The sequence below is a fragment of the Diceros bicornis genome, chromosome 20, assembly GCF_020826845.1.
Source record: "Diceros bicornis minor isolate mBicDic1 chromosome 20, mDicBic1.mat.cur, whole genome shotgun sequence".
Classification (NCBI taxonomy): domain Eukaryota; kingdom Metazoa; phylum Chordata; class Mammalia; order Perissodactyla; family Rhinocerotidae; genus Diceros; species Diceros bicornis.
The window spans coordinates 28,663,967-28,690,735 of NC_080759.1; the positions used below are offsets into that span (position 1 = coordinate 28,663,967).

The 26,769-nt window shown below is 38.5% G+C and overlaps 1 protein-coding gene across 1 annotated transcript in view; it reads left to right on the forward strand.

Moving 5' to 3' along the window:
- PLCXD3 (phosphatidylinositol specific phospholipase C X domain containing 3) overlaps nt 1-16,882 on the forward strand; it is a 160,817-nt gene extending 143,935 nt beyond the window's left edge. Inside the window, exon 3 of the mRNA XM_058564165.1 lies at nt 16,015-16,882. Within this exon, the coding sequence (XP_058420148.1) occupies nt 16,015-16,168 (154 nt within the window). The 3' untranslated portion in view covers nt 16,169-16,882. The remainder of the gene's footprint in view (nt 1-16,014) is intronic.
- Nucleotides 16,883-26,769: the final 9,887 nt, after the last annotated feature.

The following is a 26,769-nucleotide window of genomic DNA, read 5'->3' on the forward strand; positions in this document are numbered from 1 at the left end:
GTAGTTTTAATATTTCAGTATATCAGTTATTTAATTTCATAGTATCATGTTACCTGTTTTCAGCAACACTGTGTGCAGTCAAGTTCAAAATTGAGTTGTAGGCAAATGCACTGATAGAAGGTAGATTGTGGTGGGCGCTGGTCACCTCGTTCCCTGAGTGGAACTGCTTCTTCATTGTCTCACAGAGGTACTGCTGATGGAAGGATCCAGGAGAGCAGCAGCTATATAAAAACATATAGTTAATGCAACTGTAGGTATGACTCTATAGAACTTTCGAAGTTAATTGAGATTCCAGAAAACAGACACACACGCTCACACACCCACACCAGGGCCTCTTTTCTGAATTGTCAACAACTCTCCGTGTCCCCACCAGAAGGCTCCTCTGACCTTCTCTATGCCAGTGTCTTCCCTTCTATTCCAGCCTGAATCAATCCTACAACAACTTTTAAAGACTATCCCTGCAGACCTCCCCTGAGATATCCCAGAACTGGTCTGTCGTGAAGAAGCATTTCATTTCACTTTTTGGGGGAGTAATTTAATAGCATTATAGATTAACATAAAGGGAGATTTTCATTAAGAAAAAAGTATAGCAAATGTTCACATTTTCAAACTCTTTCCTAATATACAACCAGATACCAGTTGCTAAAAATGCTCCTCTTTCATATAGCACATGCTATGTTCAATGACTCTCAGAATCAATAGCTACTTAATTAATGACTTAATTAAAGCTAGAGTGAGTACCAGCCCTGAGGAAGGGCAGCATTATTGTCATTATGTCACCTTGCCAAAGTCTGCTTCTGTATTTGTTAAGTGCAGACTCAAGCAGGCAGGCAGATAATTTACATGGCCAACTATTCACATGCATAGGTGATTCCAAATTTTGAAAAAAATTATATTACTTACAAATTTCTCTGTATCTGTACAAATTTTTCTGATCTTGACCACCTAACTCTAAAACAACCCAGAGAAGACTTACCTGGATGGCTAACATCCCCTGACAATGCCGTTGCTACCTCCAGCTGGAGCTACCTCCTAGAGGATTAAAGCTTCCGTATTTCTCATCTGCTCCCATTCTTTAGTTTCCAACCGCTATCCAGCCTCAGACCGCTCTTGAGGGCTTTTCTGCAATTCTGGTGGGATCTCAGCTCCTGCATGCTTTGTATCTTCTTTGGCAGCAGAGAGGAGATTCTGTGAGCTGAAGAGGGAAAAGAACATGTAAGGTAGCAAGCTTGTGTCGACTCTTCTAGAAGGAGAGCTGCTTCTCTTCCACTAGTACTGCCTAATACCTTCCTGCTTCCTTCAGAAGAAACTGTTAAAGAATTCCAGGAACAAGGTGATGATGGGATGACTTTGGAAGCACTGATAGAGAAATAGTCAAAATAATCTTTGATCGTAGTAAGAGAACCATAGTACTCAGAATGAGGAAGGACATACTCTGTTAAACTCCACACCCAAGTTAGAAAAATGCATTATTTTCCAGGTACCTCTTTTGGAGGAAGTATGCACAAAGTGGAGTGTTCAGAAGAGAGTGACAAGGACACTAAGAAGGTTCTAAACTAAATTATTTAAGGAAAGGGGATCTTTAATATGGAGAAGGGGCAATACAGATGGTGGTGTAGGCGAGTCCCAATTATTTTCAAATATTTAAAGGAATATCATGTCGAAGAGCAATAGACTTGTTCTGGATGAACCTAATAAGGACTAGTGGGTGGTCAGAAAGAACCTTCTAATAGTGGGAGCAGTCCAAAGATAGGAAGATCTGACTCAGGAGGCTGTGAGAATTTCAAGTCCCTGAAACATGGCAGAGCTGAGCCCTTGAAGAGGATGCTATACTGTAATAATTCCAGAACAGTAGAACATTAGATCCATTAGATGCCCATTGGTAATTGTAGGAAGAAATAACAAGGGGGTGTGTATGTGTGTGTGCACCTGTTGGTAGTTGTGGGACTGATCTTGGGTCAAATAAGTTTAGGAAAGACCAGTTTGAAAACAGGGAAGTAAGTTCTTATTTCAATAACATCTCAATGTCCTTAATATGATAATATGCATAATGTGCTATTATGTGTATTATGAACATCAAAGAGGCTTCAGCATTACCTAAATGTATTTGGCCAAAGAAATATTCGTTTTAGGAATATCTTTCAACATCTCATGAAGCACTGTCCCATGGAACTCAGTTTAGGAAACATTTTTATAGAGAATGTGATTACTGTTTATAAAAGTCTTAAGGACATTTTCAAACCTGATATCCTCTGATAATTTCCTAAATGTAGCAAGGAGGAAATATACAAGGACGAGGGAGGATGTATTAACAAATAAGACACATATGTGGCACCTATGTTGTTCGGCAATATTTACTGTATGTTATTAAGTTCCCAGGAATTTTCCATGTTGTCAAAGAATGCTAAAGTCGACAATTTAAAAAATGTCAGGTAACATGATTTCCCAAAGATATAACCAATAGATAACACCATGGAAAACACTCTTCTCAGACTAATTGACTTAAAAGTTTGAACTCTTTTGGTACTATTTAAAGACTCTGACTTTGTAAGACCACTGTTGGGAGGAAATTATAGAATTAACAGCATAATGAATATTATTCTCTTGCAGAACAGATGACATATTCCTCTACCCTTTGCACCTGCAGTTGTCACTGATTAAAGGGGAAAAGGCCAAAGAAATCACCCCTGATAATTATGCATAATTACATGGGCCCACAGACACATGAATACATTAGCACCTGGGATATTATGATCAAGTTAAATTCTGTTTGGTTCATTCTGCCTGTTAGCATTTTCTCTAAAGAATATGAAATTTCTGAATTTGGCTTTTTAAAACTTGAACATCTGATTTGGATGCTAGAACCACACTCATCTTTAAAAGAACATGTCAGGGACTTGAAGTTGCACAAAGTACTATACACAAAAGGCTGTGATGATGTAAGAAATGCGCCCCAGCTCCTGCTGGGCAGTTTGGACTGGAAAAGTCTCACATTAGAGTCACCGTGACAAACGTTTTCTTTAGAAGTAGCTTTAGATTTTCTGAGCCTCTGATACATTATTCATAGCTTAATGGTACCCAGAGGGAAATCCTAGCAGACAACTGAGGTAAGACTATGTGGTCACTGTTTCTAAGTGGTCTGGTTTGGGTGGCCTTTCTGCCTTGCCGGAGGAAGCAGAGGTGCCCACATGAGCCCGCACAGTGCACGGCACTAAGCATAAATGCAGTTTTTCTCCAGTCATCCTCTCTCCTCCACCAAAAAAAAGCACCCTCAAACCAGCCTAAACCTACCCTGTCTGCATTTTGGAAATGAAAACGTGGTTTTAATTTCTCGATCTCATTAAAGTTGCCAAAGACCACTCTTGGTTCCTGCTGGGGGTGAAGGAGAATCTACTGATCACACAATTTCCTGTCATCAAATTGGAGACTTGTAGGTTGGGCCTCCAAAAAACAGACTCTAAGACACTGAGATTTGTGTGCAGAAGCTTCCTTCTGAGTTTCCTTGGGATCAACGCCTGTGGGAGAGTGAGGGAAACACGATTGGGTAAAGGGAGAAGTTGAGCTGTGATGCAGTCACAACAAAGGCCTCAGCCAGGCCTACAGAAAGCCTGGAGCTGGGATGAACTTGCAGAGTTATCCCACTTTGAAGCAAGTGCCTTTATATGCTCCTCCCCAAAGATCGGTCATTGGATGCAGGTTATCCCTGCATCCAATGAGAGGGTATGTGACCTTGAGTGAGGTGGCTCTCTTTGGCTGAAGGCAGTTCTTGGACAGACACCCAGCCGAGAGCTGACAGCCAACAACACTTCTAGCAGCTGCAGAAATGAGTGCCCTCAATCTGGAAGGGAGGATCTGAGCAGCTCATCTCAGCAATCACTACACATCTGTACATGAGCAACTTTTTTAGTCACTGGCCGTAAAGTAACCTAAAACTAGGAAAAATGAAGGTAACTAACATTTATTTACTGTCTACTATGTGCCAGGCACTTTAAGCACTAACATTAAAAATGGAGCAGCAGCTAACATTTATTGAGTTCTCACCTCTCAAGTATTGTGTTAAATTTTATATGTATGTTATTTCACTTAATCTTCACATTCATCGCTCTTTTTATTCTCTTTCACGAGTGAGGAAATTGAAGCTAGAGTAAGTTAAGTGACTTGCCTAAAGTAACACAAGTAGGAATGAGAGTGCCAGGGTTTGAATTCAGAGTCTGCTCCAACATCCTCACTCTTAACCTCTATGTTATAACACCCATCTATATTATATTGTTTTGTTTTATTCTTGCAAAAACACTATGAAATATGTACCATTATTATCTGCATTTTACAACAAGGAAAATGAGCATCTGGAAGGTCAAGTAACCTTCCTGAGGTCACATATTATTAGTAACTCAAGTAAAGCTCTGTCTGACTCTAAAACTCTTGCTCTTTCAACTGCCCCTGTATTGATCATAGGCAGTCCATTAAAACTTGATAAATACTCACTTAACTTATGAGTCCTTGGAGAGTAGTTTTTATTTAGCCTCATGAATTTATAAGAGTCCATGGAATACTTCCATTGGAATTGGAGTGTTTGCCAAGAAAGAGGCCAGCAGTTAGTTCATGAGACCAAAAGAGGCTTCATGGACATCTCCATTTTCCAATGTTTCCATGCAAGGCGATTCAGAGCAATTAAGCAATATCTATTTGTAGCAGTTCAAGTGATTCCGGAATTAGTCCCATAATTAAGGCAAAGACCATGTCTGATTCATCCCTGTAGCTGCCCCAACAACTGCTGCATGATAGGTACTCAATAAACATTTGTTGACAGTATGAGGGAATGTGTGACTGTGATGGAGACCAGAGTTCCCAGGATTTCACCATCAAAGACCTCTTAGACCATTTTCCCTCACAGAGCCCTTCTCCTCTTAATAAATGTATATAAGAAATAGCTTACTTCCCCATTGTTAAAATTAAAGGCATACAGAATTCCACTGAAACTTCCTATAAGCAATAGGTAGTCAATACTAAAACTGAATTGACAAAATGCCAACAATAAAGTGGCATTTCAGTTGCCTTGTGTGACTACAGTTCATGGGTGACTGATTTCCGTCGTGGCTTTCAACATCACCACCTCTGATATTCCTAGGTCGAGGACTCTAAAGTTGGAAACCATTGAGAGCCAAGGGATAAACCTAGATAGTCCTCGAGATGTCTGTTCCAAGCAAAAACAGAAATGTAAAATTTCTTCTTTCTTAGCAAATAAAAATCTTTCCAGAGAGTAGAAAGGAAGGGCAAGTGCCAGCAGATAGAAACTGTTTGCTCTGAATAAAGTGAATTGCTTCTGAACTTTGAGTACCCAAATTCCCTGAGTATTTGCATTGAGTGAGGGGCTGCTGGTACTGCGGAGGAGACTGAAGTGAGAACACTTGATCCCACACAGACGCATTCATTATATTGAGACTCTACCCTTAAAAGGAAATCCATTGTCTGCCTCCTGGCGATCTAAATCTTAATACATTGAAGGGCCTCTTTGTTTAGAATTTGCAAAGCTTTCTTTCTTCCTTTGCTCCCTTAGAAAATTAGCAGACGGAATAATCCCTGCACAGCAGGAGGCCCCCATCGGAGGGCTGACCGTGTTCCCATTATGTCTCCCGGCAGCGTTTATGGCTTGTTCTGAAACATTGGCTGGGAGCAAATGATGAGCCTGAGGACACAGTACATTTTATGAACTCTAAACACCATTCTTCTTGTAGTTTATATGATCTTATTTTATTTGAAAATGGATTTTTAACGGTTTTCTTCCATGCCACAATAAAAAGGGCTCCTGTTGCCATCATCAAAGGAAATGGATGACATCTTTTGCTTTGATTTGACTGCATTGCTTTTTGTTAAATAAACACAAAAATAAACTCAACTAACAACCTGCCTGGCGTCGGAGGGAGGTGAGATAGCTCCCATGTATTTTTAACGACTTGGAATTTGTCCCTTTGAAAATCTAAAGCAGCTAGTATAGTTAGAGTGATGGTGGAGGTTGCTCAGGCCCCATGCCCGACATTCCTGGTGTGACAGCGGCTCTCGTTTCCTTATCCCACCGCTCCCAGGACACGTCTGCACTCATGGCTGTGGCCAAGTCATTATGAACAACCCGGGGCCTTACGTTTGAATAGTACCCTCATAAATATCATCATCTTGTGTGTGGCTGTGTCTACCTCTGAGTGTTATTATTCCTAATTTTACAGTTACCAAAAAATGGGACTCATTGGATTTGCATAAATTATGCAAGATTATAAATAAAACACACTACTATAGTCTGGACCAGAACTGAAATTTCTCTCTTAACACCAATCCGGTTGCTGTGATAGTTTTTGTTTGTTTGTTTTTAGTAAATCTCTCTCCCCAACTAGACCATATATACCAAGAGAGCAAGGGATGTGTGTGTTCCTGAGCACCGTCACGTCTCAGCACACAGAATATGTAGCACATTGATCCCAGCTCAAGACAAGGTTGACATGAGGGAAGCCATTGTAGAAAAGAAACCCTATTGTAACTTTGAATGACCTTTGACAAACTAACCCAGCTGTATCTGTACTCTCCGGGAGATCTAACTGCTCTGTAGATTTTATGACCCCTGCTTGTGCATGTACCTCCCAGCTGCGATAAGATGATGACTTCGTTCTTTTGAGTTCCTTAGGAATGTGATGACCCCCGAACAGAGAGTCTATGCTGATAGCCATCATCAGTGACAACTGAAAGATCTGGTGTGGCGACTCCCAGTCTGTAACACCCGAGAGTCAATATTCCTAACCCCCTCTCCTATAACCCAATGGCCTATATAACTGCTGTAAGGATTCGTGCCCCCTTAAGACGGTTCTTTTGGACATGAGTCGGCCATGTTCCCTCTTGCTAGCAAGCTGTAATAAAAAGTCCTTTTTCTCCTACCACCTTGCCTCTTGACTACTGGCATGTCTTGCGGTGAGCAGAAGGCCCCACGTTGGGCGGTAATGACATAAGAGATGCTTTACAAATATTTATTGAATAGATGTCTTTATCAAGCTACAAATGGAGTTTGAACTCGATTTAAGCAGAGAATCTGGGAAAGTCAAGGAGAGAGGGATTTTTCCCTTTCACAGCCACTGAGGGAAAAATGTGGATCAACTATATGTTTATTTGTGCCTTAATTATTTTCTGTTTTCCATCTAAATAGTTGCAGTAATTTAGTTCTGAATATACATAGTACAGGTCATAGGAAGACTTGGGAGGGCTTTAGTCTCCTATTCAGGAAAGCCCAGGTCTTCCAAAATCTCTAGAGTTACTTGTAAGGGCATTGTTTTACAGATAATTTGTATGATCATTCCTTCTCTGAGTGCGATTTTAGGCGAAAAAGTACTTTTTTTTAAATGAGCTATTTTCCTCAGACATAAATCAGATATGCTGCTTCCTGAACAGAAACAGGTTTAGCAAAAAATGATAAGCCCTGTGTTTATGGAAGTTACAATTTATGAGATACACTTGTCTGTTTACCTGAGGTTATTTTGAAGCCCCTTCCAGGGTTTAAACCTACAGATGCAAAGGTCCTGCTTTTTATCACTGTATGCTTCCGTGCATGAAATGCCAACCTTTTGGGCAAGAAGTTCGTTTCCTTTGGTCTTTCTCTTCTTTACATTTTCAAGTGAAATTCCCAAGCTTTCAGAAATGGCCAGATTGACAGGAAATCATGTTTTAAAACATATCAGACTTGATTTTAATTAGTTGCTCCTGGCTGACTCAGTTGCTCAGGGGAAAAAAGACCTGTGATCACTATTTTAAACTTTGCGGATCAACTAAACTTCTATTTCTCAGGAAAGGCTGGGTTTGGGATAGGCAGTAACAAGGCTCTAACATTTTCATGGTAATCCTTATCTCCAAGGGCATCAGAGAGTTCTGTAAAAATTAAGGAATTGATTTTGGAGATTCTGTTTCATTCAATAAAAGAAACATTTCATTGAAAATTAAATGCATTAAATAAAATTCACTAAAAGACGTGTTTTATTATCTACAATCATTCATTCATAACTACAAATTACAACAGTTTAGAGAAGTTGGAGAAGTAGTATATATAAAATGCACTTATTGTAAAAGTATTACGTATACACACACTTGAATATGAATTAGACATGAATTCCTAATAAATTTCTAATAAATTTAAATCTAATTAAATATAAGTAATTATAATTAATAATTAAAATTAATAATAAATTGATAATAAATAAAAGAAATCTTATGAATTAAGTTTAATTTTAATGAACTTATTCTTATAGAGGTGATGGTGATTACTGCCATCATTATCATTAACACAGAATCTCATGGCACTATATGTATAATGCAGAGAAAGTCATTTTGCACATTGACTGATCAATTTCAAAATTTGCAAGTAAGACTTGCCAAGTACAGAAAGGTTAAAATCCTTCAAGTTCGTTTAAAAAAAACACTTTCATTCACCAAAACAGCAGTGAATTCACCAACTAAAATCTATGGCAGTAGCCACAGTGAGGAAACAGAGCAGCTTTTTCATGAATTCTGTTACTGCATATACTTCTATTCTAAAAGCAAATCTTTCATTTCCAAAAGTAAAACTGTTCAGTTATTTAACAAATATTTATTAGGTACTTAGTCTATGCCAGGCACTATGCTAAGCACTGGGGATACAACAGTGAGAAAACTGTCTTGTCCTCAAAGAGATTGCACTGTAGTTGGGGAGACAGATATTGATCAAATACGTCGATGTAATTACAATTCTCACTAGTGTTTTGAAAAACTGACACTTAAACTCTTACCTGAAAGATGAGTGGCTTGGCCAAGTGAAAGGGCAGCGAAGAAAAGCCATTCTTGGTAAAAAACAGAAAGCATACAAACAGCAACAACAAAACAGCATTTACAAAGTTCCCTGAGGAAAATTAGGCTGGTCAAGATGAGCAAGACTGAGGAGGTGGTTAGAATTCAGTGAGGGGGAGAGTGACCGGAGATGAAGCAGGAGGAGCTGCTAACGGCCGTTGTTCAGGGCCCTATAGGCCAGTTAAGGGTTTTTATCTTTATCCTAATAGCACTGAGAGGTGATTGAAGCATTCTGAGTAGAAGAGTGACATGAATTAATAAGTCAAGGTCAACATATTGAGGGTTACTGAACTCAGCACTTCCAACTCCTAAATCTTTTCCTTTAAATCTTCAAAGCCAGCACTTCAGAAGATCTATGGCTTCCACATCTCTCCCCTCCTGTTGATTCCTTAGAGGGAGGTTTTCTGATTCCTGTAGACTTACCTGTTTCTCTTCTAAGAAGCCTGCAATCTGTTTGAAGATGCCTTTCCTCAGGAGAGTTCCACATTCCAGAGAAGGCCTTTGAGGGTTTATGTACCAGTTTTGGTGCTGGACCTGCTCTTTTACCAACTTAGTATAGAATTTATGATGGGAAAAGCATGCTTGGATATTTGCCACAACTATGTGCCCAAGAAACAAAGCCCTTCCACGAATACTTTCCAAAAAGCCCCATCACCAGTCTTGACTTAAGCACCAAGACATCCCCATTGCCTTTCTGCTTTGCTTGGAATCATGAAAGTTGGAAAGAAATCCTTCAGGCTAATTTTTGCATCACAGCTGTATTATGGCTGGGTGTTGCTCTCAGAATTCCCTGCTGTCTTCCTTCTTTGAGACTGTAGCCTCTGGAGCAGAACATTGCTAAGCTGTCACACAGTGGATATTCAATATAGTACCACTTACAGAGAGCTAGGAACACATCTAAGCACTTGACATGCACTAACTACTTTAAGTCTCATTATTATGCCCAGATTATAGATGGTGATACTGAGATTTAGAGTGGTGTTAACTAACTTGCTCATAATAAATGCTGATGCTGAGACTTGAGTAGAAAGAGTTTGGCTACAGACTTGACACTAGTTCTATGCTTTTATTTAAATTTTTATTTATCTTGAAATGATTCTCCTGGTAGTCAGTGAGGTCTTGCAAGTAAACAGTCTAAATCCACACTATAAATCCAACATCTATTGAAAAAGAGAGATTAAGAAAAAGGGGAGCATTTATAAGGCAACATTGCAATATTTGTATAAACACATCTTTCTATACCAAAGCAGACTATTCCATAAATAGATACTAAAATATTAATATACAAATTCAAAAGGAATTTAGTAATCTCTTCAGATTACATAACTTCACTTAGAAATATTTTCCTTCATAATATCAGTGAACAGTATTCAAATTTCTGCTAGCAACTTTTTAGCTATAAAGGTGGAGGTAAAATGAGTGAATGAATGAAGACTTTATTGGATCTCATAGCAATCTGAGAACTTTCAAAGGGAGACAGTGAGCTCTTTATATGTGAAGAGAATACAAGTTTCAGCATCATTAGATGGTAGACTTTGTATAGAATGCATATGGAATGAAGCTCAGATTCCACAAGCTGTCAAAGGAGGCCCTAACAATCTGGCCAAAACAACTTCCTGTTCCTCCCCTCCTCTAGTCAGTCACCCTACTGTCCCCACACCTCCATGGCCCTTACTCTCTGGTCACCTTGTCCTTCCTAATCACATCATCTCTTTCATGTCCATGTGCTTTTATTCTAAACCACTTTTTTGAGGTCTGATTGACAAATAAAAAGCTGTACATATTTAATATATGCAACTTGATGAGTTTGGGGATAAGTATACACTCATAAACCATCACCACTACTAAGGCCATAAACATATCCATCACCTCCCAAAGTTTCCTCCCCACTCCTTTATTATTTTTTTTATGTGTGTGTGGTCAGAACGCTTAACATAGGATCTACCCTCTTAGCAAATTTTAGTATATAGTACAGTATTGTTAGGAGGGCATTATGCTAACTGAAATAAACCAGACATTGAAAGACAAATACTGTATGACCTCACTTATATGTGGAATTGAAAATAGTCAACCTCATAGAAGCAGAGAATAGAATGGTGGTTGCCAAGGGCTGAGGGGGAGGGAGAAATCGAGAGGTGATGGTTAAAGGGTATAAAGTTTCAGTTATACAAGATAATTAAGTTCTGGAGATCTACAATACAGTCCATATGCTTTTGCATGTGCTGTTCCCTTTTCTTGAAATGTCTTCATCCTTCTTTATCTAAAAAGTCATGACAAACTCAAATGTTACCTGTCTTCTTCCTTAATTTCTCCCAAATGAAATAAATTATTTCATCTACTTTGCTCCCATAGAGTCCTATGCTCATGACTGTTGTACTGTGTTGTATTGTCATGATTGGTTCATAGCCATTTTGGTTAGACTTTGAGACATCTGAGACCAGGCTTTCTAGTTCAACATCTGAATTCAACAAATGTGTTGTTTTCCTTTTTGGTTCCAGGGGTTGTAGTAGATATATTGATGAGAGATATATTGAAGGCTATGATATGATTTTTGTTTATTAAAAAGCGTTCAGGCACTGATAGAAATAGGCATGGAAGTGGATAATCCCAATGCTATGTGCAATGTAGAGTCACAAAACTATGCTTAAGGAGTAGTATAAAGCTTAAGGAGTAAAGAAAAGGATTCTTCACCCAGACTTGCATGGCAGGGATTGACATAATGCCTGGGCCAAATCTTGAAGGATGAGCAGAAATTAGTCAGATCATACTGGAAGAAGGAATGGTATTTCATATGGAGGAAAGGCCTGAAAAAATACTGAGGCATGAAACCACAGGGTGTGTTTGGGGGAAAATACAAGCATTTCAATATTACGGGAGAACAAATTAGCAAGTAGGAAGTAACAACAAATGAGACCGAAGAGGAGTGTGTGTGGCCAATGGTGTGAGGGACTCAGCCACACTGCTAAGAAGCTGGGTGTGTCTTGTAGGGGAGAGAAGATTCTGCGGTTGTTCGTGTAGAGGAATAATGCGCTCAGATGAGAGCAATGTTGTTCTGACCATAGTGTAAAAAAGACACAAGAAGGAGTGTGGGGGGCAGCATCTCTCCAAGGGAGATGAGGAAGGTCTGAACTCCAGGAGGGCTGTAGGGAGCTATAACTAGAACACTGTCCTCTGCAGATGTGCCATATATCTTTGTTGAATGAATGAATGGGTGATTTTAAAAAATCAAATTTTAACTACTTTATCTTATACCAAGAAAATTGTTACATTGAGCCAATTATTACCACCAGAATAGGCTTTTCAATTCACCATAATTATCTGTCCAATACTAAGTATAATCGGAAGTTGCTAAGTAGCTCTAAATTATGCATTCTCGATGTCCATATTGTCCCCAAGGGGGCAAAAAGTGATTCTTGGGAGAGCAAATAAAAAATTTGCTCTTTTTATGTATGCAGCACAGATATACAAACAGTACATAAACAGATACACAGCCTATCTGTAGTATTAAAATTTCATAGAGGAGAAGGGTGAGTAGGAAAAAAATATTTTAAAAGGCTTCATAGGAAAGCAGTAATGAAAAAAAGTTAAGAAATGCTGCTCTAAATAATCATTGTAACTTTAGTAGCATTTGCTAGTTTTAATCCAATATATTCAATCTTTTTGTTTAACCTAATTCTACTTAAGACTGTCTGAGGATTTGAGATTCAACTTGGTGTTATTGCTAGTTTTGTCACATTGACTTTAGGAAAGTATATCTGAACAGAAAAATACAAATATTCTCGTGACTCAGAGAAACGTTATTTTAAATGTAAAACTTGTATTTCATCTGAGGACTACAAGCTATTGCAAAGGATGTTTCATCAATCCTCAAAACAATCTATTTTATAGAGAAACAGAGAAGAGCACTCTTGTGTTCTGCTAACATCTTTCCATGGGAATAACAATTAGTTGTTCTAAATTCAGGCCCAGAAATTTTGATCTTAGAGTAGTGGAGGGCATCTGAAGAGCTGTTTCTGTGATGGTCGTGGTTCTAAGATGGGAATTTTGTTGCTCAGGAACCTCCCATGACCTAGTTCCCCAGGGATCTGGTGAACTAGGTTAATACAGAATCAGTAGTGGCCTCAGCATCCCTCTCATCCACTCCACCTCTCACCTCTCAAGGTGAGTATATCTGTTGAACAACCATGCTTCCCAGGAAATGCACTGGTTCTGATAGTCTTTCCGAAGAGGGTCTGCCTTTTCTAGAATGCTGAGGTGATACTGCATTCACAACAGAGATATATCATCTGCTCTAGCAAGTCCCGAAGAGAAAGTAATGGAATTCAAACGCCCGTGGCTGCACACACATTGCCGCAGCATCTGTCTTTCTAATGAACTTGAGCACACTTGTGTCTGTGCTCTAAGGATCCAGATTTTTTATTTTGAGGTAGAATTCTCTTCTGAAACTGTTGCTGTGAGGGCCAGATTTCTCCACCTGCCAGTCTATTTTCAGAAGGCATTGGGCTTTTTAGATCCACGTTATGCTCTTTTAGAAGCAATTGGATCCTCTTCTATCTGTGTCTAACAGAAAAATGTATATGCTGAAAAGCATGGATCAGAATTTTTAAGGTATTACCTACAGGATTAATGTCATCCAAGGCCGTCAACCCAGTTTTGCCTGGATGGATTGAGTTTGTTTAGACTATACTTTCTGAGATCTGGAGAAATGCCTAGGCACTGCGTTCCAGGCTTTAACGGTACGAACCCGGAAGAGCGTGGCTCCCTTTTTTCCTTGATTTTCATGATGCTATGCGCTCCTGATTTTCCTCCATCTTCTATGCCTACTTCTCTTTCTCTTCTATTAAGGATGGCTGCCCATCCCTTAAATGCTGCTATCTTCAAATTTGCTCCTCTATACAAAATCTCCCCAGGTAATCTTATCCGCTCTAACAACTCTAACTATCCTTTCTCTGTGACGGCTCTCAACCAGCCTTGTGTCCTGAATATTAGACCTATATTTAACTACCATGCCAGCCCTGGTGTTCTAATGGTTGAGATTCGCTGCTCTCTCTGCTGCTGCCTGGGTTCATTTCTGGGTCAGGGAACCACACCACCCATCTGTCGGTTGTCATACTGTAGCGGCTGCGTATTGCTGTGCTGCTGAAAGCTGTCATCGGTATTTCAAATACCAGCAGGGCCACGCATGGTGGACAGGTTTCAGCAGAGCTTCCAAACTAAGACAGACTAGGAAGAAGGACCTGGCCACCGACTTTGGAAAAAATTGGCCATGAAAACTGTATGAATAGCAGCAGACTATTATCCCAATCCCACACTAATCAAATGTTGCCATTTTATCAACTCAGTTCCTTCCAAATACATCTATTGTTGCTACTACAATTTAAGCTACCACCATCAGAGGCCTAGATTATTTCCCAGCTCCCTAATTATTATTCCTTCCCCTAGTCTAGCTCTGTCTCATTCATTTTTCTGTACTGTAGGCAAACTAATCTCTCCAAATCATAGATCTAATTATATTCTTTCCCTGGTTAATAGCTCTCAGTTGTTCTACATTTCTGAGGGCCTTCTATAGCCTGGTTCCTTCTTATCTCTCCAACATTTTTAAGACTTCCTTAAGTTTTTTGATATAACTTCTTTGAGATTCTTAATCACATCATTCTTTCTTTCCCCTCTCCTTTTCTCTCTTTCCTTCCCTCTCCATCTCATCCAGGAATTGAATGTCCACATGTGTTCCCCCACACTTTCTTTGTTATTGCACTGTCATCTCTCAGGTCTCAGTTTATTTGTGTCTTTCTCATGGAAACCTCCCTTCCTGCCCCCTCAGGCCATAGTAGATTTCACCTCAATATGCCTTCATAGGATATTGTGCAAAATTATTAACGTCACCTGTATCTCTCTATTAGCATGCCCTACTCCTAAACACATACCATACTTCTGTCAATGAAGAAATGCTATATTCTCTGCCTGAAAATGCATTACACATCCTCCAGCCCCCATTCCTCCCACCTTAACTCAGCTAAATCTTCCTAATCCCTCAACATTCAGGAACCATTCTTCTGAAAGGTTTTTCTTCACTCCTCAGGCTAAGCTAAGTGACTCTCTTCTTTCATGATAATGAATCTTCTTTTGTAATGAAAGTCAGATCACACCACTCTTTTGCTCAAGATCTTCCAAAGAATCCCCATTTCACTCAGAGTAAACCTCAAAGCCCTTATAATGCCCTATGGGATCTGTCCCCCTTTCCTCATTATCCCTCTCACTTCGTCTCTTACTACACTCTCCTTTCTTTTTCCAAGCTTAGGCATGCTACCCCTTTAGAGCCCTGGCAGTAGCTGAAATGCTTTCCCCGGATATCCACATGACTAACTTCTTTGTCTCCCTCAAACCTTTTCACAAATGTCCCTTTATCAATGAATCCACCCTAATTTAAGTTGTAATTTACACCATTCCTCTCCACCTGCACATGCCTAATCCTCCTTTTTTTGCTCCATTTTTATAGCACTTCTTCCCTCCTATCAAATGATATAATTTACTTATGATGATTATTTAATGTCTGTCTCTCCTTAGTTGAGTGTAAGCTTAGTTCCAAGTCCCTTCAATGGTGAATAGGATATAAAAGATGCTCAGTAATGTGTTTAAAGGAATGATCCCTGGTTGTACTATATTAAAATTTTCTTTCTTGTCCATCTGCCCACCACCAAATGGAGAACTCTTTGAATGCAGTGATTTTTGCTGTTACGTCTATTTATAATATCTAACACATTTCCTGCAAATAGTGGGTTTATAATTAATGTTGACTAAGTGCATGTATTCATCTATGACCTTACCACCCCATAGCTTTGCAAGGTTTGCAATCATACCCTGCCAAATCAGAATACAAGTGCAAAGATGTTGTTTTCTTAGTAGGGAAGCTTCACTATGAACTCTCATAGCACTGGAGATCTCCAAAGGTGCAGAATCCAATATAGACCAATATAGTGAATATTTCTCTTGCAGAGTCTCTGCAGATGTTAAGAATTTACCAGTGTCCGTTTGGCCTTTTTTCTACATTCTGTACCTACAACTGGGACATTTCTTTTAGTAAGGTGGAAAACTAATAGAAAGCCTGAGCTTGAAAAATAATATCTTGCTTTCTGTGACTTCTTTTTTTCTTTCCCTTCTCAGAGCTCTTCCTGCCATGATGCAGTGGGTCCGCACACAGAAGCCAGGAGAGAGTGGCATCAATATTGTCACTGCTGATTTTGTAGAACTTGGTGATTTCATCAGCACCGTCATAAAGCTCAACTATGTCTTTGATGAAGGAGAAGCCAACACTTGATAGTACCATTTGGATTATTCATGAATAAAATAGAGAAGATTCATTGTATTAGGCATATTATCTACAAACACTCTGATTTTCCTATTCCACTGAGTCTCTGAGGGTATTAGGGCTGGTAGTGGGTGGGAAAAGGGGGAAACCATTTCTTCAGTGATTGTTATCATAGTCTGCATTAGTATAAATATTTCATTTCCCATTTGATGAGTAAAATATACTTCTAGTGTTAGGGATTAAAAAAGACCCGTGAATTTTGTTTTTCAAAATTAGTCTTTGTAACTTGTAACTGATGAGTGTTTACTTGATTGCATTTCTGATTTCAACCTAGGACTCCTACACTGTCTATATCCTCTAACCTAACCTTTCCACTCCCTCTCTAGCTCGCTTTTTTTAATCAGATGCTGTATGGATCTCAAAACAATTGAATGCCCAACATAACGTGTATTACATTGTTGTACTGAAGTTTATTTGTTTTGTGGGGCTTGGTATAATAGTCTGTAGTCATCTGAATTGGGCAATCACTGCTAACTTTTGGTCGTAGAAAATATGCATCACATCGGTTTCCCTGTATCACTAATATTGGAGGCTATAATCAGTGATTTTTGTGTTATATGAAAATAATAGTGTTTCACAGTATTTCTATTTAAGGCAGCTATAAATATAGAGTAAAAATTTTTTTGGAAGAACTATTAGTGCCAATTCCATAGTGAAAAAAGGAGGGGGAGGGGGAGGGAATAGATGCCATTTTAATTCAGGAATCTCTTAAATAATATTGCCTGGGAAATGCTCAGTAAATGAAAAATTATGACGTGTGTAAAAATCAGAAAACTCTGCAAAGAACTCTTACAAAAGCTCTCCTAACAATTCTCTTGATCGAAAGAAGAAAAGAAAGAAGAAAGAAAGAAATGAAAGATTGTGCAAGCTTTCCTACCAAAGTGGAATTTCCAAATCTGTAATTCTAAATCCCAGATTTTGAGGAATGTATTTCGAGAAGCTTTGATTCTAGTTTTTTGCTTAAAGTTGAGGAAGGAGGAAAGGCAGCAGAAAGAGTTAGAGCGATGTTATTCAAACTATGTCCATAAAATCTCAAGGATCCATGAATCTTTAAGAGATTCTTAAACTCATGTGTTCTGGGCAGACTTATTGAAAATTGGTACTGACTCATCACTTCTGGGTTCCATTCTATCCTAGGGTTGAGATTGAGGCAGGGCAAAAGTTTCACAGAAAGTTTCTGTGGCCAACATTTCACAGTCCAGGTCTACAGAGAAGAAAAGTGATCACACAACTTTGAGCATTGCTTCCTCCTTGTCACCTTTGTGATATTAAACAACTCTGAAATAATCTTAAAAGAGCACAATAACCTTTACCTATGTGCCTCACAAGAATATTGTGAGGCATTTATAAAAATCTACAAAATTTGCTGAAATTCTTACAATTTTGAATTATTTTATCTTCATGTTTAGAAACAATCACACCTCAGTAGTTTTCTGGGAAAATACAGTCCATGCAAGTTGGACCATAGAGAAATAAAAGCATGCCCTCAGCTTTTAATTACTTTAAATGTAAGACATGTGGTTTGATCTCTTAGACCTAGGTAAAGGAGTTGATTCCAAGATTATGTATGGCCAGATTATAAATAATCAGAGTTGATGACAAGATTATAAATATTCATTATCAGAAAATAGTATTTATTAGCCACCAGAGGGAGATTATAGAAATTGTTTGTACTGAAGAGGATGTTTATGAAAAGTGTATAGGTTTGCTTGGTAGACCAAGTAGCATACATACACATGCAACAGATATATTCTTCATTCCAGTTGTGTGTACATGTCTTGGCATACACAATATACCAATATATACCCACTCCTGCAGACAGACAGATACAAATACACACAACCACACACAGATACGGACAGGCACAGTCACAATTCTTCTTTTCAAGTGAAGACATTGATAATATTAAACAATTTCAGACTGAAACCCTTAACAACGTATGAAAAAGAATTATAAGACCTTGAAAATAGAGTAGCTGATCAACACATTTTTGTGAAAATATTCTAGCTTGGGACTTAATTATTTACAAATATAGTTTTCTTTCTGCTTTCCCTCTTCTTGCAGTTTTATTGCCTTTCTATCTCTTTCATGTGCTCTTTATGTGCAATTGAATATGAATCTTTTTTAAAGGACTATGGATTATTGAAATTTATGTCCTGTAAATTTGCTTTTCGGGCAGATTCTCTCTCTGACTATTCATTATTCATCCCTCAGGAGGATCTTTAGCCAAGCACACTTGTGATGACACAAGGATTTAACTTATAAATATGACAGAAAACAGATCTTTGAACATATTAATGAAAAATGAATTAAATATAGAGGTAACTATGTTGTATTTTCTTGAACTTAGATGCTTTCTTATAATGTTTGCTTAGAACTAGCCTGGTCATATTTGTCATTTGGGTGCTGGAAAAAACAAACACCCTGAAGCATTAGACTAATTGTGCAGTTTCTTAACTGGAGAAAGCTTTTAATTGCTGTTAATGATATGAACGTAGAAACCTTGTTTGACAAAAGGTACTTTCATGCCAATGTTATGGTTTTGGACATACGTACCTATGTAGCAGGCACTGCGAGTAAATGGACTTGCCTTAATTTCTAAAGGAGGGAACAGATGGAAGTAAACCGTGGGTCCTCCAGTTTGAGGAAGCGTTCACTAGGAGGGATTCCTTTGAAAGAGGAATGGAGAGAAGGTGCCTTTGGCTGTCTCCTGTCCATTTGGCCCTGCCCTGGAGCACCCTTAGGGAGCCGGCTGTGGGCCTCAAATAAAGAGGTGGGAGTGAGGACTGTGATATGCAATCAGAGCTTACCCTGAGCCTATGCTCCTTTGTCTTAGCTGGGCATTGTCTTTCCAGAAAGCTAGGAGCGCAAGGGCTACAAATAGGCCCCAAGATGGTAGGAGATATATCTTGGTGCACTTTTTGTTTTGCTTGTTTCTCAAGGCTTTACATCACAAGTCTTGTAAGGCAAAAAACAGAAACAAAATACAACTTTTACCCAATCTACAGCAGGAAATCAAAGAAGTAGGTGAAATGAGGGAAAATATGCAAAAAGTATCATTTTTTGGTTTGCTTTCCTGTCTGTAATTTTGAAGGACTAATATGGCGAAGACTCCTGCCGTTATCATTATGTCTCCCTTATTACAACACAATCATGTGAATGCAGACAATGAGGAGGCATCTTTTAAAAGCCTTAGGATATTCTATATGATGACCTCAATGTTCACTTTCAGCCATACTATGAAAAGTCACTTTTCATGGAGCGCCACCTAATAGTGAATGTATTAGAGCATAAGTGTTTGCATGTATGTGCCTGTGTGTGGGCACACATGCAAACACACACACACATAAACACACACACACGGCATGCACATCCCATACACATACATCATACAAGTTGAAACCACACTCTAATCAATCAACCTGATTCTATTGTAATTTTAACTCTTAGAATCAATATTTCCTACGTTAGTAGGCATAAACATAATTCAAATATTTAAATAATTAAGAGGAGAAAAATCACTAGAAAACGAATGAAAAATGAGACCATCATAAATAAGAAATGCCTAGCAGTAGTAGTCTAACTACATTGTCAATTAACTTCAAGCTGGAGAATTGAAGACAGACTTGAATATAAATTACAAGCAAATATGCACCTTCGCTTAAAGTTGTTTTCAGTTTTTTGAGGTTCTGACATATTTTAGCCACAGTTACCTGGATTCGGGTTCTCCCCTGTTAGGATTCCAGACTGAAAAGTTGGAAGTCTCAGGAAATGTATGTTTTCATGAGTTTTTCAGTTCTACAGTTTTACAGATTCAATGACACAATCTTCTAACCTTTGGTCACTCATCCAAACGAGAGCTCCTTAGGTAGACTGCTCAAATTTTGAATTGACAACAGAAAATAATGCACAGTGTCCCTCAGGATATGCTATACAAGGTTTTTAAAAGTATTTTATTTTATAGCACTTTAGTCTTTTCGACTAGATTTCAGTGACACAATGGTGTAAATGCTATATTTGCCATAACTTATTGGTGGCTCGTGTGTTACACTCAGTTTTAAATAATGCTCTAAATTGTTTGTTTTCCCAATGACAGTGATAAAATGTTCTGTAGAATTTGTAAAATGTGTTGATTGAATCTGTTGAAAATTGTGTAATTTTTATTTCATTTGTGATACTATTTTGTAGGTATTAGTTCTAAATGTATATTGGTACGAGTCAAAAGTTTGTGCTTATATGTGATATGTGTGTGTAAGCATATTGTATCTTATCAAAAATCAAACTTATCCTAAAGAAAAAGGGCACATTATGACCAGCCTTAATTCATTGCCGTTTTTTGTTGTTGTTGCAATTTGGGATTAAAATTTAAAGAGAAATTATGTTTTTGTTAAAAAAGGCCTTTTTTAAAATATCATATGAGGAATGTGCTTCAGAACTTATGAGTTCCCATAAGTTCAGCTTGTGGAGCACCTGATGCTTCTCAAAATTTTCAAATGTCAATTAATTTATTAACTTCATTATCATTCAGAGAGTAAATTCACATTCGTTTCCATCAGCAACAGAATCAGTGCACTTCTAAAGCTGTTCTTCCAAACACGGAACCTATTTTGCTTATAAGGATAAGTTTTCCAAGAAAAATGGATTCTCCAAACCATTACTCTTTAAAATTCGCATCTTCCTAAGTAAGATGAACTGCCTTGGCTCTGTGCGAGTCACTAAAGACCCATCAAGATTAGGTGGTCCCATTATGGTTCCCTTCTCAAAAAATAAGTGTGCAATACTCTTACACACTTTTGCTATCTGCCTCCATGTAGTCTAGCAATAGGAAACTCATGACTAATTCAAAGATCTGCACAGGTGGTCATGCTCGAAGCAAAGACTCTGGAATCTTCCTTAGGCCTGGGATCCAATTATGGAATATTAACCAATCTTCTTATTTCCTCTCTTTCTCCATCTTCACTTATGTCTTATTCTGTACTTAAGGTTTCCAGGTAAAATACAGGACACTCAGGGAAATTCAAATTTCAGATAAACAATGAATATTTTTTAGCATAAGTATTCCCGAAATATTTCATAAGACATACTTATACTAAAAAGTTATTTATTGTTTACCTGAAATTCGAATTTAACTGGGTGTGTCCTGTATTTTTTTCTAATCTGGCAACCCTACCCATCCTGCCTCTCTACCTTTTTCAGCTGGGCTACCTATAAGAGGTGAGATCCTACCTCTTTCTGTAACCTATGTTAAGATACCTCATGAAAATCTATCATCTGAATACCCTTCATGAAGGAAAATATTGGTCCATGCCAAGTCCCCCAGATGCTTTATGAAGGGCCAACTCAAGCATAGATGGAATAATCAAGCAAGTACCTTTATAAGAGTAATGCCACCACATTCAAAATTTCCTTTCACTGGCCTCTTGCAAGGTCCAGAGTCTCCCCCATTAATCCCTTAAGTAGCATTCCCTAGTAATTGGGACAACCAAAAACACACACACACATTAAAAATGCCCCTGGAAACTGTGAGCACCTTCTAACTCAGTACCAGGGCCTCTTTTAAAATTCAATTTCTTTTTCTTTCAGAGGGGTAACAAATGAATCCATTACTCCCCTCATTAACACCTTACCACAAATTGTTTTTATCAGATTAGAATTGGCCATCTACGGAATTGCAGAAAATTGACATAGAAAGGAACTTGCTTGACTACTGGAAGAAGAGAGAAGAGTCTGAGGTGTAGACACAGCCCTGTCGGTACCTCCTCAGGAGGTTGGGTAGGAGTTGGGCAGCGGGGGGTGGGGGATAGAATATGGACCCTGACAGTGAAGCTAGCACCTGACAGACAGACTTGCCAAAGCAAATTATAACAACCAGCACTTTTTCTGAGGAATTGGAAACCCAAGACACCCCAGAATAACAGTGAGATCTGAGGTCAGTTTCTAGAACAGTTTGTGGAGAATAGAACCATATCAGAATTCTTAAAATAGAGTTTTCAAATACTGATTTGTAACAGTGAATCCTTACATAGTCTGAATGTGGATGGAGTTTTGAAACATTTTTGGTACCTACCTCCTCTTTTGAAATTCCTAAATTCCTGTTTTCTTATCCTATAAGGGATATGAAAATCCACATCCGTAAATATAACATTTCCATCTCATGGCCCCTGCTTGCACACATTTGTGTTGATTTGCTTCATTTCTAAAGGATGAGAACTTGCAGAGCTGGTGACATTTCCTCCGTTAAGACACTGGAAATTCACCAGAGGGAGACAGATCTGTGCCTTCTCTTTTTAGGATCTGGTCATTGATACAATGTGGTTGTAAATAAAATACATGCCTACGGTTCTGTTTAGCAAATGTGAATTTTTTTGATAAGATTGTGTTCTTAATGTAAAAAAGTTTCTTTGTATCCAGTGAAATGCCTAATAAAGTCCTGGTACCAGTTATCTTTATTTTTTTTATTTCATATTCATCAGTGCTTCATTATAAGCCCAAAAGTGGATCTCTTAAATAGGACATGACTCAGAGCATCAGAAAATATAATTCTTTTTTAAAAATATGAATCATCATATTAAGATCACCTCTGTGAATGAATATATTCTCCACCAATAAAGATAATGCCATGAGTGCTTCCATTACATCAAAATTAGTTATTTCCAATGTCTGATATTCTTAGCTTCTTGTATTACCACAAAGAAGGCCAATATCAGTATAGTATATTAATATTATAAAACACTATCTTGAGGTTAAAAGCTAAGGGTGAAAAAAATCTACTTTTGTTGAACCTCCACTATGCCCAATGCATGAAACACTATTTCAGAAATGAAATTGCCTTTGTATTTCACCAAATAAACCCTGTGTGTTTGGGTTCAAATCAGCCTTAAAACAAAATTTAAGCATTGTAGCAAGTATTGTAAAGACAATTCAGCAAAAAAATATAGTCCACGATTATCTTTGAGGTTGGACTTGGACCTATGTTCCCCAAAGAGCTCTGCTTGCCATATACACTAGGAGGTTGATGACATTAGAGGATTTCTATTTATAAAGCTGTGATGATTTCTACATTTATGAAATAGTGTATATCTGCAAATAATACTCTACATAATATCTTTGTCCTTAACATAACATTGCTATAGTTTCATCAGAGCCATTATTTGTTTATTCAGTTATTCATCAAACATTTGCCAAATGTCTATTATACAACAGGCTTCCTGCTAAGCACCACAAAACATTTCTAAAATGTTCCTTAGGAAAATGGATGAGTACATCTTCGGTAGTTTCTCACTAGAGCTATCAGGTGGCACCATTTTGTCCTCTAAACAAAAAAACAAATTTATTTTCAATGAACTTTTCAAAGTAATATTCCCAGATAGTAAAACTGTTTGAACGTGGTTATTCCTGAAAGCCTAAGAAGAAAAGGACAATTTCTACAGGAAATAAGTTGGTCGTGGCCACATACAATGAAGAGTCGTTTCCCTCTCTCTCCCTGCCACATTCCCTGTCACCGTGTACAGGACACTGTGTGCAAGCCTGGTGGCCACGTTCTATCTGGCTCTAAAACAGCAAAAGCAGAGGCTCCTTCCCTTCTCCTTCCTCCCCTCACCTCCAGAGCTTCAGATGAAACAGCTTTTTCTCAAGAGGAAAGGCTGACCTCATAGAGTGAAGCAGACTCTATAAAGTAAAGAAGTGTCTCCTTTACAAAGGGCAAAAATGGCAATGCTTCTTAGATCAAAAGAGTAAAAACAACAGCCAGAATTGGAGGAAATATTTCTTTTTAAGTGCAAAGTAATACTGTGGCAAGATGGAAGGTTTCAACGTTGGCTCTCAACATGTGCTTCAATATACGTCCTTAGTAACGAGCTGTAACAACGGCCGCCCTGGAATTAAGTGGCAAGAAGTGAACCTAAATGTAACTGAGCACCTTCTACCTTATTCATCCTTCAATCCTATGGGTAGAAATATTCCTGGAAACATCTGGAGCTATTAGGCAAATGTCAACGACATTAAAACCACATTAAATTCTAGAAAGTGGGAGTTAGTGCCCTAAGTGACAGGGAGGGGAGAGTCGTGGAGAAGTGCAATGCTGGCAGTTCCTGAAGTAACTCCTTGGCAGAACGCTTATTTTCCACTCGCAATTTTCCTCCTAGGAATGTGTAAGCTTCACCTCCTGGGGTTTTACTGAGAAATAATTAAGAAAAAATCTTTTGCCTCAACACAACTGTTCAGCTATTATTAAATTGTGCTCTTTCGTTTTGGAAAAAAAAGAAAAATGTGCCTCAGACTGGTTTCAATTTTGGCATGGGGAAAAGGCAGAAAATATTAATTTAGAACCAATGATCCTTTTCTCATTGGACTATAAGATTATTCATCTTTGATCTAAGCTTTGAAGGTAAGAGGCACATCTTAGCTTTTTCTATATCCCCAGGACGCAGCAGTTATTAAAACATGTTTGGAAACAGTGAAATGAAATTGTGACTGGTTGTGACCCAATCGAATGGTGGACACGTGTTTGATAAAGTGCACATGCTGAGCACTGTCAGGTGTGATGAGGCTTCAAAAAAGTGTGAGTCAGTATCCTCCGCCTCTTGTACTCCTTGGAGAAATACTGACAATGGGAGATTTAGGGGAAAATACACTGCTTGGTGTTCTCTCCAACTGCAGAAAGACGCTGTCTCTTAGCTGTAACGTCAACTCTAAATCTTTGCGAAGAATATTCACCCAGGGGAACTTGGCTTACGATGCATTTATTTAAAAGGAGCTGAGAAAAGGTGCAGGAGGAATTACATTTTGAGTTTCAACAAAATTTCTTGTTAAATTTTCCATTCCTCACCTGCTTGTAGATACAAGTGGGGTTGCATGAATACATTAGAATTCCACAGACTCCTGCTCTCCCAGGAGGCCTCTGCTCACAGACCCTTTTGGAAGACTTTCCCCACACTTTCCTGAGTCCCCAGAAGATGTTTCCTGTGTGCTTAATAAAAAATTCCATGGCCTCTGGCTGCTGCCTGATGCTACTTTCTCATCTTGATGCCCCAGTCTTTGCTCTTTCTCCACCAGACCCAGCCATCTGCCAGGTGGCACTGCTTCTCCCCAGGTGAGCATCACTGCAAAGGTCAATGTCAGGTGTCAAAGGGGTGAGTGGTCTGTGGCCAGGTGAAGGTAGGTAAAGAAACATTTCTCCTCCCTTTATGCTGTATTCTAATAGAGGGGCTCTTGTGTCCCAATAATTACCCAAGATCAGGAGCAAAAATCTCATTTAACTCTTAGATACTGTTCTCTCTTTCTGTCTCTCTCTCTCTCATCTTTGGGCTGGGGACCGAGATTAATTTCAGTGACAGCCACCATGCCGTTCACAAAGTCACTACTCCCCTCTGAGGACCAAGGGCATGGACTGCAAAGCAGACCCAGGGTCCCGTTTCCCATGGCCCTACAAATGTAAGATAGCTGTGGAATGTTGTGTGCAGAAACACACATCTGCTCCCAGGTTGTGAATTGAAGCTGCTTTCCTGTATCAAAGTGACTTAGATCCTGCATGCAAGAGTGGGATGTTCATTCTTACTGATAGAATTTCAAATAGCCATAGTCACTCAAGAAGGGGGTTATGATGACACTTTAGAGCTGCAGTGTGTCCTTGGGAGAAAGAGTGTTTCTGTTAACTTTGCAAAGCTGGCTTGATCTATGTCTGTTATTCCAGCCTGATGAATGGCCAGGCAGATTTTACTGTCTCAGTCCAAGCTAATTTTTACTTTCTCTATTTGTAAGTGAGAGAAATCCAATTCAAATTAATTTAAGCCAAAAAAAGAAAGAAAAAAAAAAAGAGGAGAGACTTTTCAGGCTAATTGAAACTGAAAAAGCCGACACTTTGGGGATAACTGGGATCTCACACAATATCATCTGGGCTTGATTTCTCTCCATCTCTCAGTTTTACTTTCCTCTGCATTGACTCTATTTAAGCAAGGTGTTTCCACACTGATCAAGATGACCAAAGAGTACTTATTTTTCCCGATAGTTTCAACCAAGAAACAGGATTGTGTCTCACTAGTCTGAGTTGGGCCTGAAGTCGATTTTCCAATCAAGCACTGCACACCTGAGGATGGACTGAGAATGGGGAAATGGTGATTTACAGGGAAAATCAAAGGTCTGCTACTAGAATATGTGAGAAGATACTCTAATTAGGCACAAATACAGATGTCCCCTACAAAGCCTTTCCCAACACCTCTGAAATCATGCCATGGAGGGGATATTGCCTTTATTTAGTCATCAGGTTGGCCTTGATTGCTTTGACTTCAATTCTGAATCCCAGAGGAAATTAGAAAGGAAAAACCAACATTAAATAGATATGTTTTGTGGTTTCTTTTTTTTTACTTTTTTCTTTTAAATAATTTCAAACTTACAGAAAAGTTGCAAAAATATTGGAGAAAACTTCCACATATACTTTCCTTGGAGTCATTTTTTTAATTGATATTTTTTTCAATGTTAGTTTCTTACCCTCTGAGAAATAGTGTGTTTTAAAGTATTAGTCACATTCCAGAAGCAGTTAAGATGTCAGAATT